Source organism: Penicillium arizonense (genome assembly GCF_001773325.1).
Source record: "Penicillium arizonense strain CBS 141311 chromosome Unknown PENARI_contig002, whole genome shotgun sequence".
NCBI lineage: Eukaryota > Fungi > Ascomycota > Eurotiomycetes > Eurotiales > Aspergillaceae > Penicillium > Penicillium arizonense.
This window is the reverse complement of record NW_019173279.1, coordinates 1,939,171-1,954,131: the sequence shown is the minus strand read 5'-3', so window position 1 is coordinate 1,954,131 and position 14,961 is coordinate 1,939,171. Positions and strand designations below refer to the sequence as shown.

Below are 14,961 nucleotides of genomic sequence, written 5' to 3'. Positions count from 1 at the left end.
TTCGACCATTCCGACTATAAAGAGCAAAAGTTTTCTAACGCGGGTTGAAACTGATGTATATCACATATCACCATCCGACATCCTAAAGTGAGATCCTTGTACGCCTAAGGGCGAGCCGGCGTGCTCCACCGCGCACTATAATCTTTCCCTGGTAAGGTATCAAAACGCCCTCGCGGGCCCCGCGGCGGGCCTGGCCGTAACTGAGTAATCCACTCTTTGAAGGAAACGCTAGCTCCTTCAGCATTGAAAGTATGCAAATTCCTAAAATTTGGCTCGAGGGATCCACTCAGCTTGCTCAAATCATCTTTCATGTGCAAAAGATAGCCTCGATAACCTATATTCTTCAAGGAAATCGATCGCAGTGAGTACTCGTCTCCGAGGAAATTCAAAACCTGTTGCCAAGCAGAATTACTCTCCTCAATCATCTCTCGACAATCCCGGAGATCCCGTTCATGGCCAGTGTGGTTGTCTGTCGGGGGCAAAGCTCCCCTCAAGTTTACTGATTCTAGGGTTAAAGCCCTCAATGTCGGCCTTGCTGTGCGCAAGAAGGCTTTCAAGGTATCAAAGGTTATTTCAGTCCAGTAAAGATGAATTTCCCTTATGTTGGTAAAATTGATACGTTGGGAGAGGTCATCAAAATATTGAGGAGCCAGTGCACCGTTCATGTCCCATTGTGAGAATGTTAGCACCTTGAGACTTGGTGCAACCATTATAGGGAGATCGACAAGGCTTCTGAACACAGAATCATCAAGCTGTGTCTCACAGATGCTGGTACAGAGATGTAAAAATTCCAATTGTCCTAGAGACGAGAGCAGAGACTGCCTTGTTTGTTTGAGTGTAACGTCCGAAGGTGGCAAAGCGCAATGCTCATCGTTGCATGTGTCCAGCCTTTTGATTCGCCTCTTGCAGCTTACCACTGCCTCCAAGAGAGCCGAGAAAGCTACAGCATGGTCCTTGGCTCTGGTCTTCAAAACGTTATGTATGGGTCTTCTGCCCCTCAACGCGAAGGGATCAAATCCAAGCTGGCGTCTTGCTGCGCGCCAACCGATGCACCGGAAATTGTTATTGACCGAGTGACTCCAGAAAAATTCATCAGTGCTGTGTTGCAATCTGATGATCGTTAGGTTATCAAAGAGTGCAACACATTTCTTGAGAACGTTGCTAAGAGTATCAGATTCGAGGATGCTGAGATGTTCTGCTACTAGACCTTGGTACGCAATATACTCAGCCTTGATCATATGGGCGGACCTTTTGCTTTTATATGAACCGGTTGCGTCCCGAAAGGAATCCAGGTCCATCTCGTAATAACCTTCGAATAAGGATGGCGTTATCCATAGCTCTTGAACTCGTGTCCGAAAGATATCGTGTGCGGCGAGCTCTTCCAACTGACAAAGACTGTTGCGGGTGAGAATGAACCCAATACTCTTGCAACACCGTTCTGCAAAAGTTTCTAGTGACTTGATGTACGCGGCTTTGCAAGTAACACGAAACGCACACCAGTCGCGCAGCTCCAGATGGCTGCAGATATCGCGTACGAGTTCTGTGGGAAGAGCTGAGACAGACATCAACGAGTATAGTGTCTTGGGTTACCCTTTGAAGAGAAACAACAAGGAAGAACTCGGATGAGCAGAATTTGTTGGTGTCTCGATGACTTTTTTTCTGGAGAGGTGGTATTCCTGCGAGGCTTTCTAGACATCATGTGATTGATCGAGAACGTACCAAGACACGCTAATCCACTTCCATACCGGTCTAAATTGACTGGAAAACGTAAATAACAGGAATGAATCCTTACACCATGATACCATAGCTGTTTTTATGCCATTATTTGTTACCGTAATGAGATACTGCCAAGGATGTGGGTCAGGGTTAAGCTAACCGTAAAAGGTCTGTCATGCAAAATAGAGTTCAACAAAGAATCGAAGAGTGTACTTGGTCGAGGATCATGCACTATTGGGATTTATAGGTAGTGACTTTGCTGGCAAGAAACTCAGAATTCTACATATGGATTGCAACGGACCACGAAACTATATATGATAGATTCGGACGGTGAACTTGTCCACACTATATCCATCCACTTGGCCATAACATCAGCGCACTACCCCTAGCTCGGGTAACACCATATATATGGTAATCTTTAATTTGACACTAGGAGACTGATGGATTAGTCTAAGAACCAGGAAATCAGCCAGTTTGGGTATCCTGTCATCTATTGTGTGTTCGGCGTATCTTACTTTTATCATTGTCCTCTGGAGGGCATTAATTGGATACTAGAGAAGCACTATGTTTACCCAATGAAAGGAAAGTTTGATCACGGTGCAATCTTTGTACGGAGGATTCATTCACTAATCGTTGGATCTACAGTTATATGTGCCGAGATCCTTTGGAGACAGAGCCCTAGTGCTGAGTTTCAGGTGCAGCAAGCGTATATATTGTTGCCTGATACCACAACTGATTCAATTTCAATGCCCCGGTATTCCCCTGTCCGGCTTGGTGACTACGTAGAGATGCGTAGATTGTCAGGATCCTCGGAGGGTCCGCATACCCATAGGCCAATATTATATGGGATAGACCTCAATGAAGCACCCAATTTGTTTTCGGCAACCTAATTTGAGTACATTACGACTTCCCTAGCAATACAGGAAGTTGTTGACTTAATTATTTGTGAAGAGCTTAGGATGAACGGTTTAATAGATAAATCAACTATAGAGATGATTAAGGTGCAATCGAACTTAATTGTTACATGCGGACCAAGCGCATGCATATCCTGCAAAACAAAAAGCTTAGTCACTGCCAGTGACTGGATATTGGTAGAGAATAATCGAGACAGGTAGACTCGTCTCCTCGAACCGCATGGAAATATGTGCCTCAAGAGTGTCAAGGTCCTTCTGGCCCAGTCACGTTCTGACCTTTAACGAAACGGTTGCCTAATTTTGAATGCACTCTGGAACTGGAAGATAATTCCCGGAAGTTATTTAAGCCCCGATCTGACCGCATGTGAAACTCACCGGAGTATTGGGGTATAACGTGGGGCTGGACGACCTTTTTTTCATTACTGCAGATGCCTAGTAGTCAATGGGAAGGAGGGTCTAGTCATTTCCCTACGAAACAAGGCCCAGAATGCATAGTCGGAGAGCTGTACGGAGGTCAGAGAGGTGGAGTGCCGCCTCCTTCCTACTAGAAAGGGTTTAGGTGCCAAGAAATGTTCTCTCGTGTCCGGAACCGACACGGAATTCCCTGGCTGAATCTGGAATGGCGAAAGAATCAGAGGGGAACAATACGGCAATCCCGACGAACTTTCCAAGGTTTCTTTTGCGTCCTTCCACTCCCCCATTTCCCCAGAAAACTATGTGATATTTCCCCACATCGGTTGCATTGTGGCTTCTGCATGGATAGGGCACAGCTTACCACAACTTAGCACAGGAAGGCGAGGATTAGATGTTCATCTATCGCCAAGATCTCCATTTGGTCTTTATACCGCACCGCGTATACAACATGCAATATCCCGGAACATTCTCGGAGTAAATAACCGTCACTGAAGCCACAGTCTATCGACCTCGAATGGTACTAATTTCTCAATCGCATCTCTCATTCACACCTCGTCTTTCATTTTCGCCTTTTTTGGTGACCCAGCGTCAAAACGACTGTCATGTTTCTCTCCTTCGAGGCCTCTCAAGACAGCGAACAGGGTCTGCGTAACCCGAAACATGCAAGGCGCAGTGAGCGAATCGGCCGGCGAGGGTCGACGGTACGCGCCTGCAACTCCTGTCGCCGGCGTAAAATCAGATGCACTGGCGAGAAACCATGTGAGTCGTGTCGATGGTACAAAACGCCGGAACTGTGTTGCTATCCGGAACGTCGTCAATCGTCAAGGTAAGAAAAGTTCAAATGATTCAAAGGAGAGGAAGAACAGAGGAACAGAAAAGAATTCTCTCGTCATGGAATTTAAAGGATATGAACTGAACTGAATAGCCACTCAGAGAAATCGGCAACGTCTTCAAACAATTATCGAGTCGCACTGAGAAGGCTCATTCCAGACACAGCCCCCGAGAACATCGTCGATTTACCCAGAGAGAAACTGTTAGATTTGGTGAACACAGGCGGATCTCAATATGCCCAGCACGAGGACTCGCCGACAGTCGCCGCGTCTATACAAACACACAACTCCGCATTGTCTATTGGACAACCCGTTCTGGAGTCCCTGCATTCAATGCCCGAGGAACAGCTCGATGAAGGCCAGTGTCCTAGCCGATCAGACTCAATCGAGCATATCTCAGATGATGTCAACGCATTATCCTTAACTGCGCGGCAGCCCGCCTCGTATTTGGGTATCTCATCTACCCAAGCTGCTATGAAAGTCATCGCATGGCTCCATCCACAGTTCAAGTCATACGTATCCCGCGCCTTGCCAAAACATCAAAGCGACCAAACAGTTAATTCGATGCCATCTATAGGTACACAATCCGGCCTTCTCCCTACAGAAATGGAAATGCTAGATGCGTACTTCGCCGACTTTCACCCGCTTGCGCCACTGTTAGACGAAAAGAACTTCCGCGCTACTCACTTGGCCGGTAACCGGAAAGACAATCGATGGCTAGCCTTGCTCAACATAGTTCTCGCGTTGGGGAGTATCGCAGCCTCGGGTCCAGATAACCACACCCACCAGGTATATTTTGATCGTTCGATGAATCTCCTGAATTTGGCTACGCTCGGAACTCCTACCCTCGAGGCCGTCCAGACCCTAGGACTCATTGGGGGCTGGTACTGTCACTATACAAGCCAGCCGAACCTCGGATATTCCCTGATGGGTGTGTCTCTGCGCATGGCGGTTACTTTAGGGCTACAGCGAGAACCTTACGACGGCCATTTGGTGCTCGACCCTGCCAGGGCTGCCAACCAGGAATTTAAACGCCGCGTGTGGTGGGCGCTTTGCTGTTTGGAGACATGGGGTCATGAGACTCTCGGCCGACCATGTATGGATTTTTTTGCTCCAAGCATCACTGTCTCCCAACCTCGCCTGCTTGATGAGGTTCGTTTCAATCGTGTCCCCATTCCTCCCAGCCCCATTTACCCCACTGAATACCACAATCCGTGCTGTGAATAACGCTTCACAGGAAAATTATCTTCACATCCTTCCCTTGATCGAAAATGTCGAATTCGTGAAGATTGCCTCGAAAATACAAGAATCATTAGCCGGTCTACCAACACTCACGCACACGGAGACATTTGACCTGGATTCGCAGCTTCTTCAGTGGTGGAACAACTTGCCCCCGGCTCTTAGAGATTATGAGCCTTGTTCTGAATCGCTGTACACCGCGCGAACAGTGATGCGCTGGCGCCTTTATAATCAACGCATGCTACTATATCGTCCAAAGCTTCTAAGCTACGCGATGCGACGAATCCCCTTCATGAGTATTCGAGTGGAGGAACGTAATGCTATTCTCAAGTGCCGCGAAATTGCAGAAACTACTATTCAAGATATTTCCAGGGCAGCAAGATTGAATCAAATGATCGGCTGGAATGGCGTCTGGTTGTTGTTTCAGGCTACCATGGTGCCTCTGGTTTATTTATCCACTCGACCAACAAATGATGACTCCGTCTCCGTATTTGAAGCTTGCAAAGCGCAGGTTGAGACAGCTATATTGACGCTTGACCGTTTGAGACCTTACGGACACACGGCAGAACGTTCCTTGGAGGTTGTTTCAGGAATCCTCGAAGTCTGTCTCCAAGGCGCTGGAGTGGAATCTCCTGACACGACTGCCAATGGTCTTGGATCCCTAAATATTCCTCATGTGGACGAGTTTAATTGTTATCCACCGGCTACCCGAGATCGAGTTTGGGATTGGACTGTTACATCTTTCGAAAATCTTCCGCCTGAGTCGATGTGGGAGTACCTGAGCTGGGGTGCTCAAGATATGTGGCCTGAGGTTACTGGTATTGGTTTCGAAAATCCAGCAATGTCTTTCTTTCAACCCGCAGGGGGAAATATGTGAGGATGCAGCACCATTGAAGAAATAAACTTGTTATTCCCGAGCCTCGGGATATCGCATTCTGTCCTTCCAATGTATATTATTTGATACACAGTGAGTTTAATCTTCACTGGCTTTCTTTCCTTGGTCCAAGTCGGTCGAGCTGCTCAATTTTGCTCCTAGAGGTTCTTACAGTCAAATTCTCTGCACAGATCACAGGCAGTGAAAAAGTTCAGCTAGACAGCGTACAGCCATCGGCCATAAACCCTTTCACATTTTCACATTTTTACAATCCACATGATCAACCCGAGTCACTCGAAAATGGGCCAAAAATTGTGAACGAAAGAGGCCAATTACACCATGCATGAAACGGTATACTCGCTTTGAGGCTTTCATGTACTGTCCAAACATTTATCAGTGACACCATATACAAAGTTATAAACCTTCGTTGTATCTACAGAATGTAATCGTGATAGACTACCCGCATTTAGGAACACCGCCTCTAACAAAATTTAGATAAACATTCAGAAGAACGGAGCGTGTCTCAGATAACATCAAGATCAAGCATCCTTGGCCTGCAGCACCTCATTTGTTTCCGCCGAGACCAAGACCCGGTGTGGTTGGGTGCTCTTCTTTCTGGGGTTAGAAGCATCGAAGATATCCGTGAGCTCCTCAAGAGTCCGCTTGCATGTTTCGACAGCAAAGAAGTAGATGAAAACGGCCTGTACAAGATTCCAGCCCGTCAAGATGATATAAGTGTGCCATTTGATGACGTCCATGGCATTCCCGATTCCGAATTGGTTTACGAGCAAAGCGATGTTAGTGAAGACGGAGTATATAGCCATCCCTTTAGCGCGGGTCTCGTACGCCAGGCACTCGACAGGATACATGGCTTGCAATGGTGTCCAGCCAAAGCTGAAGGAAAAGCCTATGAGGAAGATGATCACAATTGAAGCCGTGGCGGCCGATGTTTGCTGCGACTCTGAGTACACACCCGTGGCCGCTGATAACCCAGCAAAGCAGAGCTAATTATTTGCGAGTCAGCAAACAGTGAATGACAACAGAGGAAGCTAACAAGTGAACACTTACGGCACAAGCTATAGACGCGCCAATCAGCATAGGTCGTCGTCGCAGGGTTGGTGCAAAAAAGCCACCCATGTAGGCTCCTCCAGCAGAAAGAACAGTGTAACCAAGATTGACGTCAAGGATCCGACTCGTATCAGTAACCCCAGCGCTTTCTAGAAGTCCACCCATATAGTAAGTCGTTATACCTCCCTGCGACCACTGGCTCAGGAAAGCTGCGATACCAACACACACAAGACGCCATCTCGCGGCCTTAGTGTTGACGAGCTCCCGGAAGTCCCAGATCCTCTTATCTGAGCCTTCGAGATTGATTGCCTCCTCATATTCGCGGATTTGGAGAGCGACAAAAGCATTTTCACGGTTACCCTCGCCGTGATATTTGGTGATGACATCCCATGCCTTCTCACTGTGACCATGACTGTAAAGCCAACGAGGTGATTCAGGAATAAGCCAAACAAAAGCCACAACAAAGCAGGATGAAATAAGCTGACACCAAATAGGAATGCGCCATGCGCGGGAGTCTGGATAGACCAGACATCCTCGGCAAGCACCAGCAGCGGCAATGGCACCAACGAAGTATTGGCAATTGTAAAGGCCAGTCAGGATGTCACGGTAGGCGGGGTGGCTCATCTCGACCACATAGGCGGGCGCGGCGGACGCGGCGATAGAGTATCCAAAGCCTGCAATGTTCTGTTAGCAACACTATCTAGAAACATGATATAGAGAGAGTATGGTCTAGCAGCTACGTACCAAGGAAAAACCGGCTGGCGAGTAGCTGATCTATGTGATTGGCGGTACCTCCCAGAATCGTGCCTAGGATGACCGAGAGGGATCCAACAAACATGCCCAACCGCCGACCGAAGTTATCGAGCAGGAAGCCAACGAAAAAGAGCGCACTGACACCTCCAATTGTGTACATCCCTTGGATGAGGGACGCTTGAGAACCGACCAAGCCGGCCCCGAACGTTTCGCGAAACTGGGGGATAGGAAGTAGAGAACCCATGAGCGAGCCATCGAATCCTAACTCAAGTCAGATATTCGTGATACATGAGGCAACATAATACCACTCTCTTACCGTTTAAGGCTGAGCATAGATATGCCACAGTCAGAAAAGCGTATAATTTTCGCATCTGTGAGCTCCACGGATTTGGGGGATGGGTTCGTCTAGCCAAGTCCAAGGCCATCGATCCCTGGAGAACCTCTACCCTGATCCCATCCGTGCTCTCCTGGTGGTGGGTTTCACTCGCCCCTTCTTTCTCGGATGTCTTAACAGATTGCAACGCTGTTGCTGCTGCCATGATGCCGGAAAATGTCCTGTTTGTTCCCTTTTGTCACAACCACGAACCTCGAGGAGGATTCTATATGTGGATATCGAACAAGAGAAATGCTTGGGGTAAGGTGGCTCATTTATGTATTATTTTTTTTCTTTTCTTTTTTAGCAGCCCCGGAATCTCCGATATCCCTCTTGTGGACAAATTGGAGGTTAATTCGTTTGTAGCTAAGGTGTGGCGGATCCCCTTGGCCAAAGGGGACGACTATATGGCATGAGTTTTTCTTCGCCGATCATGATTCGATTGTGTTCAACGTCCAGAAGGTGGTGAAAATTACCCCAGATGGAACAATTGGAGACTGAAGCATGAAACAGTGCGGTGACCCCGTTTCCCCAGCCGGTCATTTGCCTTCTCCGCCTCTTCCTTGATCAAATAGGCAGGACTCCGCCTCGCCCAGTATTCCTGCGTGCGATGTAGCAAATCAACGGGAGCTAACTATACCCACAGAATCGAATAGACAGACGCGGACTTTTTCCAAGATCCGGGCTTCTTTTGAACTCAACGGTTGCAATTGGGCGGGGTTCGGAGACAGTTCTCGGCTTTTTCGGCCCTTACCGAGAGTCCTGATATTCGGTAACGTTTTGCAGAAAGCTGAAAGGCGATTACGACGGTGTATAGCAGCCAGGGTTTCAATGTTGACTGCAGTCTGAATCGGCCATGATTTGCACGTCTTTTGCAAGTGGTTTGTGTTGTTTGCTTGGTTTGCTTGGTTTGCTACCATAGTATTGAGACTTCACTGCAACTGCATGCATTTGTAGGTTCCTTTTTCCCTCCCGACGTCGTTTTCGACATCTCCATCTTATTGCTCTTCACGGCTAGTCAATGGATTTTTTTAATCTCTTCCTCGACAGTAACCTTGGAACAAGCATTGTCTTGTACTGGTGTGAATACTGTTCAACATATATCGAAATATTGACAGTATATTTTAAAGAACCATGAACAGAGTGAGACTATATACAGAATAGTCTCAACAGGATCAAGCCGCTTCTCTGCCTCAACATCTGTTGTGACCTTGGAAGACACCTGGACATTAGCATCACTCGACACTATTTTTTGTATATAGCCCAGTGCACCTCCTGCTTCTTGATGTTACCATCGCACTGCATGACTCCCTTGCCACCCATCTTATCGTTTCCTTTGCCCCAGTGCTTCGCAGCGTAGCGGATAACATCCACGGCGTCCTGGGCCCCGAAGTACTCGTCGACATTGCCTTTACGACCTTTGCCCTCGATGCCGAAAGTACATGTCCCAAAGTTGAGAATACCAAACTGTCTCTCGATTGGCTTGATCCACGATCCACTTGTGCCTTGAATGTTCTTGACAATCACAAGGCAATCATCGATAAGCGGCGATCCATCAGAAGTCTCCTCAATATAGGTTGACTTTGATGTGGTGCAGTAAGACTTGCCATTGTCGTTGTTGCATGGGAAGCCCTCTTTGTCTCTGGTGGCGTCTGTCTTGTCGGAATTTTCCCACGATTTGCGGGCCAGAGTCTCACTGCACACGGGAAGGCGCATGAATCCGGGAGTTGTGACGTCCAATTTCCTGAGGGCGTCAAATGTACCAGAATCTGTGGCATCTGCTTTACCTCCGCCGTTCTCATTGCCATTTTGCTTGTATGTTTTGACAGATCTGTTAGAGTATATAATTAGCATTCTGTAAGGAGGAAGGTAGCAAAAAAAGCGAGAGCTCACCCGATAATAATATCATCGACCTTAAGTCCATTCCAGGACTTGCCATCAAGTTTCCCCACACCGTTAGGCGAAGAGAATGCACTATCGGGGCATGAGCAGCCTCCCGGGAGTCCGCATTCCTTGGAACAAGGGTGAGATTTGCCATCAGGATCAGCCAATTGGTACAGTCTTTTTTCGTAACATGCAGATTTCAAGTCCTTGGTATACTTGTCCCCATCCTTGTCATCACAGCTTCGACCGGTGTCAATGATGAAAGGATGATGACCTGAGGCCTGCCAAACGGCGGGAATGGAGTATGCCCAGAAGGCAGTGAGGAAACCATCTTCCACGGACTCTCTCTCTGATTTTGTGGACTTGACATCATTGTCGTCGACCTTGTCTTTGCGTTTTGTCTTACCGGGGTATGGGATGTCTTCCTTAATGCCTTCCAGCATTCCCGCATCAGAGATCATGGTGGTGAGTCTTTCAATAGACTTGTCGGAGCCGTCAAACAGATCCTTCAGATCCTGTGTGAAGATAACCTCCCATCCCTTCATGCTCTGACCCATGTAACTGGAGAACTCAGCCTGCTTCTCAATGGTCCAGTCGTCTCTGAATATGAATTACGATTAGCCATGGCTCTATTAATAAGAACCAATAAGAAGACTCACGGAGTAGCGCTGGGCTTCATGTTTGTGCCGATCGTGACAGGACCAGTCAAAATCGCGTTAAATACTCCTTTGAAGTGATCTTTCGAGGTTGCACTCTTGGCGGCTAAAGCTGGTATGCCCGCGAGTACTACAAGAACAAGTTAGTAAATCCAAGACTGTTATCAAACAAAGGACATTAGGAGGAGTACCATCATCGAAGAATTTCCCGCCAACCATTGGCACACCCAAGGCGACAAGACCAAGTAGAGTGTTCAACCAAGCATCACTCTTTGGAGGAGGAACAGGGGCAAATGTGTTCTCCAAATGTGGAAGAGTGTTGTCAATGACAAGTGCGGCGTCAGTGACAAGAGCATCCTTGAACTCAACATACATCTGTGCGTCTCTCTGTTAGCTAGATGGCTCTGAACAGCGCGAGGAAAATCATAAAATAGTAAATACCGTGTTGATCTTGACAAAGGAATTCCAGATGAGTTCCGCCGCAGCTCCCCACTTTTCAGTTGCCGTGAGCTCGCTGCAGCTGTGATATTGTCTGCAGCTACTTTGATCGCCAATGCTACCGCATTCTGCGTTCGAGGGTCCACCCAGGAGGTAGACCATGAATTGCGAGAAGGTTTGTCTCTTGTCAGAGTCATCCTTTGATCTGTACGCCTTCCAATCCGCGATCAAGTCACTCCAAGCATGAGCGGCATCGAGTTGTTTCCAGCGGGTCATGGAAGACCAATAAGGTGTCTCCCTAGAGTACTCGTTGTCACAACCGAGTTTGGTCCAGATACCACTGCGGCTGCCAGCTCCAATGGATGTAATGACGCCTGACTTCGCTTGAAGTATCAGGCCATGCCAGTCATCAAAGTCATCAGGGGCGTCGTTGAATTGCTCCAAGTCCGTGGCCCAATTGACTGTGCCGCCCATGCCAAGGGATTCATACATCTTGGTGCGTTGAGCCCTGATTTCGGGACTCATATAAGCCACCCAGTTCGTGTCATCGTAAACCATTATGTTGCTGTTGCTGTGGGTGTCAACATAGTGTTTATTGACGCGGGATGAGTTGTGCTTGAGGAGTTGATTGATTTCGGCATTGGAGATGTAACCCGCGGTATCAGTGCAGTCGGCCTTCTCAGCATTGGAACTCAGTCGGCTTCCAGTAAACATGCACAGCGGACCATCGCAGTCTGCATCGGCCATTCTGAAAGATCTTCCATAGCTGCTGACACCGACAACCACTTTGCCCGAGTCCACACCAGCCTTGGTGATTAGGGAAAGGGCTTCTCTGGTCTCGGTCATGTTGACATGACTTCGCAGACAGCTTCCGTCATCGCAACCTGGCTGGGCGTTAGGATTACCTGCATCCCATTGACCGTGCAAATCGTAAGTCATGAAGACAATATAGTCAACAACTTTACTGATCTTAGCGATGGGGAATCCCTTAAGGTACCAGTATGAGCCAGGAGCGGCAATTGAAACAGACTTGTCTCCGAGAAGATTTTTCAGAACGACAAGGAAAGCGAGGAAGTTGGTTCCTTCACTCTTGTCACCAGAGGGGACTCCAGGAATATCAGGTGCCTGGCTTTTGTTAGTGACTGATCGCATTGTGTGTGTTGCAAGGAACTGTTGCAGAGGGGGCTATGCGTACACTCGGGTATTCCCAGTCAATATCGACACCGTCAAGGTTGTGCTCCTTCACGAAGTTCGCGATGTTAGTAGCAAGCGTCTTGCGGTTAGCTGCGCTGGTTCCTTGGCGGAAAATCTGATATGTAGACTCCTGCGTAGAGAAGTCCCAACCGCCAAAGCCGACAATTCTCTTGGGGCCAGAGATATACTTGAAATTATGGAACTGATAGTTGGTTGATTTGTCGTTGATGCTGATTTCATAGTCGGCGGAGATGTCGGCAAAACCAAAATGTAAGTGAGTGTACTTTGAATGATCAACTTGCGTCACATCCTGATACAAGCAATCGCGCTTGAATTGGTAACCCTCATAGTATCCGACGCTGCGGAACTCGGAGGGAGGGTTTCCTTTGACGATCTTGGTACCACAGTGTGAGATGCAGCCGTTAGTGCCGACCTTAGCCGTACCAGGGGCGCCGGTGTTAGTATCAGTACAGAACTCTGCTGTGGTTCCACACTATACCCAGTGTTAGTTTAGTCAATCGGCTATCTTTAGTTAGGAAACATACGTGGCCAAAGGTGTTACAGCAGGCATTCAGTGGGCATGGGTTGAGATCGGCGAGCTTGTCCATGTCCTTCGGCGGCTTTGTACCTGGAACCTGGGGACCACACTGGGCATCCGAAACTTCAGCAGGCATAGGCGGGGACCCCTTGCTGATACATATGACAGAGTCCTTGAAGATGTTCTTGCACCCAGTCCAGCCCCAAGTCTTTTGGTTGAAACCATCAATGTCTTTCTCCGTGAGACTATTGGCCGCAGCAATAGTTGAACAACTTTCGCCATCCCCAACTGTGGTTGTTGCGCAGGATCCGTCTTTGTTGGGCTTCGGGCTGAAGTCGGGGAGTGCTCCAGAAGAGCAGCAAACGTGCTGACCAGGCTTCAGTTTTGAGCAAAAGCCTTTCGCGGAGTTGTATTTGGTGAAGTCGGCACCAGAGATACCACACCGAGTAGCGATTGCAGCGCAACTGTCATCCTGCTGGACCTTTTCCGTTCGACATTCGTCCCTGGATGAAAGCAGATCTCTCTTCCGCTGGAGTGAGCCAGAGGAACAGCAGACTTGCTGACCGGGCGTCAGTTTGGAGCAGAAGCCCTGTGCAGGGTTGTATCGTAGGATGTCAGCACCGTGAATACCACATTTTGTGGCCATTGTAGCGCAGCTATCACCCGACTGGACTGTCTGCGTTCGGCACTCCCCCCTAGAAGACAGCATGTCTCTCTTTTGAAGTGTACCGGAGGAACAGCAGACTTGTTGACCAGGAGTCAGCTTTGAACAGAAGCCGTGCGCGGGGTTGTATTTGAGGAAGTCGGCACCAGAGATGCCACATTTCGAGGCCATTGCAGCGCAGCTATCACCCGACTGGACCGTCTTCATCCGGCATCCCCCCCTAGAAGATAGGGGGTTCCCCATCTGCGACGTCGAAGACTCAGTGGGTAGAGATGAGCCAGAGGCTTGGATGCTGCTTGCGGTCGTGTTTCCGGACTTGATGGAGGACAGCATAGGCGATGTAAAGTGGGTGCTAGCCGTGAAATTGGTACTGTGTTCGAAGTCAAGACACTCGGCATTGGACCAGGATTCGAAAGCAGACTGGATGTTTCTGAAGGTGCCATTGCTCAGAGCCATGAATCCAAAGACGTGCTGAGAGTCAAAGTGTGGCCCACAGAGCTGCATGGCCAAACTTTCTCGACGTCCATCGAAATCGTGGGAATCGTCGATAAGAGACTCCAGAGCCACTTCGCTAATGTCCTTGCTCTGTAGGCTATTACCGATATAGATACCGGCTGAAGTGCCACCAAGCTGAGCATACAGCATAGCAGTCTTGCTGAGGGAAACGTGTCCACGGGCAATATAATCACGCATTTGTTTGATAAGAGAGCGGTACTCGGACTCAGTGCCCTCCGAATAGGACGACCAGCCGATCTCATAGTTGACCTTGTGCTCGGTCACAGGGCGTGAGAGTGGTACGTGAGCCCGCGAGTCATCACTCCAATCATTTCCATATGTTGTGCAAGCGAAGATACGGTGATGGGAGTTTTTATCGTCGACATCATCGTACAAATTGAAGCCGTAAAACATACTCCGGTCACACTTTGCGAGCTGGTTTATATCCTGGTAGGTTGACCAGTTTGAGGGGTTGGGTCCCATGACAATGCATCGCTCAGGGCAAATGTTGTTAAACCCTTGGTAGCTGGGACTGGCACCCAGCCTGGAGTTCCCATGCCCGGAGACGACCGCAGCAGATAGCAGTAGGCCAGCAGCTATGCCATTTAAAAGGGATGCCATGACTTTTCAGCCCCTCGTGGCAGGGGTTTAAAAGAGTGTAATGTGATAAAGTGAAAAGGATTGATGAAAGAGTGTATAGACAAATGAAAATGATTGACTGTTGGGAACAGCGAGAAACCCAAGAACTCCTCAGGCCGAGAGGGACATGAATTGTAGGAGAGAAGCGTCCAGCAAGTTGAATAGTTATACTATCTTTTTCGCCCCCAACCTCGGACACGACTTGAGATCTTTCACAAGTCTCTGCACAGAATCCGCGGACCCATCTAGTATGGCCCCCGGGTGTGATTGTA

General features: G+C 48.5%; 4 protein-coding genes across 4 annotated transcripts; 2 read left to right on the top strand and 2 right to left on the bottom strand.

The window, feature by feature from the left end:
• Window positions 1-863: 863 nt before the first annotated feature.
• On the top strand, window positions 864-1,205 carry PENARI_c002G09584 (uncharacterized protein; the record flags this gene model as incomplete). Its single annotated transcript, XM_022627802.1, has 2 exons — window positions 864-1,073; window positions 1,125-1,205. The coding sequence occupies 2 exons, from the start codon at window positions 864-866 to the stop codon at window positions 1,203-1,205; spliced, it is 291 nt and encodes a 96-aa protein (XP_022492600.1).
• A 2,499-nt stretch (window positions 1,206-3,704) lies between these two features.
• On the top strand, window positions 3,705-5,990 carry PENARI_c002G08905 (fungal specific transcription factor domain-containing protein; the record flags this gene model as incomplete). The annotated part of the gene is made up of 3 exons (XM_022627762.1): window positions 3,705-3,870; window positions 4,035-5,026; window positions 5,112-5,990. The coding sequence occupies 3 exons, from the start codon at window positions 3,705-3,707 to the stop codon at window positions 5,988-5,990; spliced, it is 2,037 nt and encodes a 678-aa protein (XP_022492942.1).
• Window positions 5,991-6,526: 536 nt separating this feature from the next.
• Window positions 6,527-8,347, bottom strand: PENARI_c002G10868 (uncharacterized protein; the record flags this gene model as incomplete). Its single annotated transcript, XM_022627880.1, has 4 exons — window positions 6,527-6,991; window positions 7,056-7,729; window positions 7,800-8,069; window positions 8,125-8,347. The coding sequence occupies 4 exons, from the start codon at window positions 8,345-8,347 to the stop codon at window positions 6,527-6,529; spliced, it is 1,632 nt and encodes a 543-aa protein (XP_022492923.1).
• A 1,079-nt stretch (window positions 8,348-9,426) lies between these two features.
• PENARI_c002G10334 (uncharacterized protein) lies at window positions 9,427-14,671 on the bottom strand (the record flags this gene model as incomplete). The annotated part of the gene is made up of 7 exons (XM_022627844.1): window positions 9,427-10,012; window positions 10,075-10,665; window positions 10,725-10,851; window positions 10,913-11,096; window positions 11,163-12,284; window positions 12,355-12,846; window positions 12,899-14,671. 7 exons carry the CDS (start codon window positions 14,669-14,671, stop codon window positions 9,427-9,429), a joined length of 4,875 nt encoding a protein of 1,624 aa, XP_022492732.1.
• Between the last annotated feature and the right edge of the window lie 290 nt (window positions 14,672-14,961).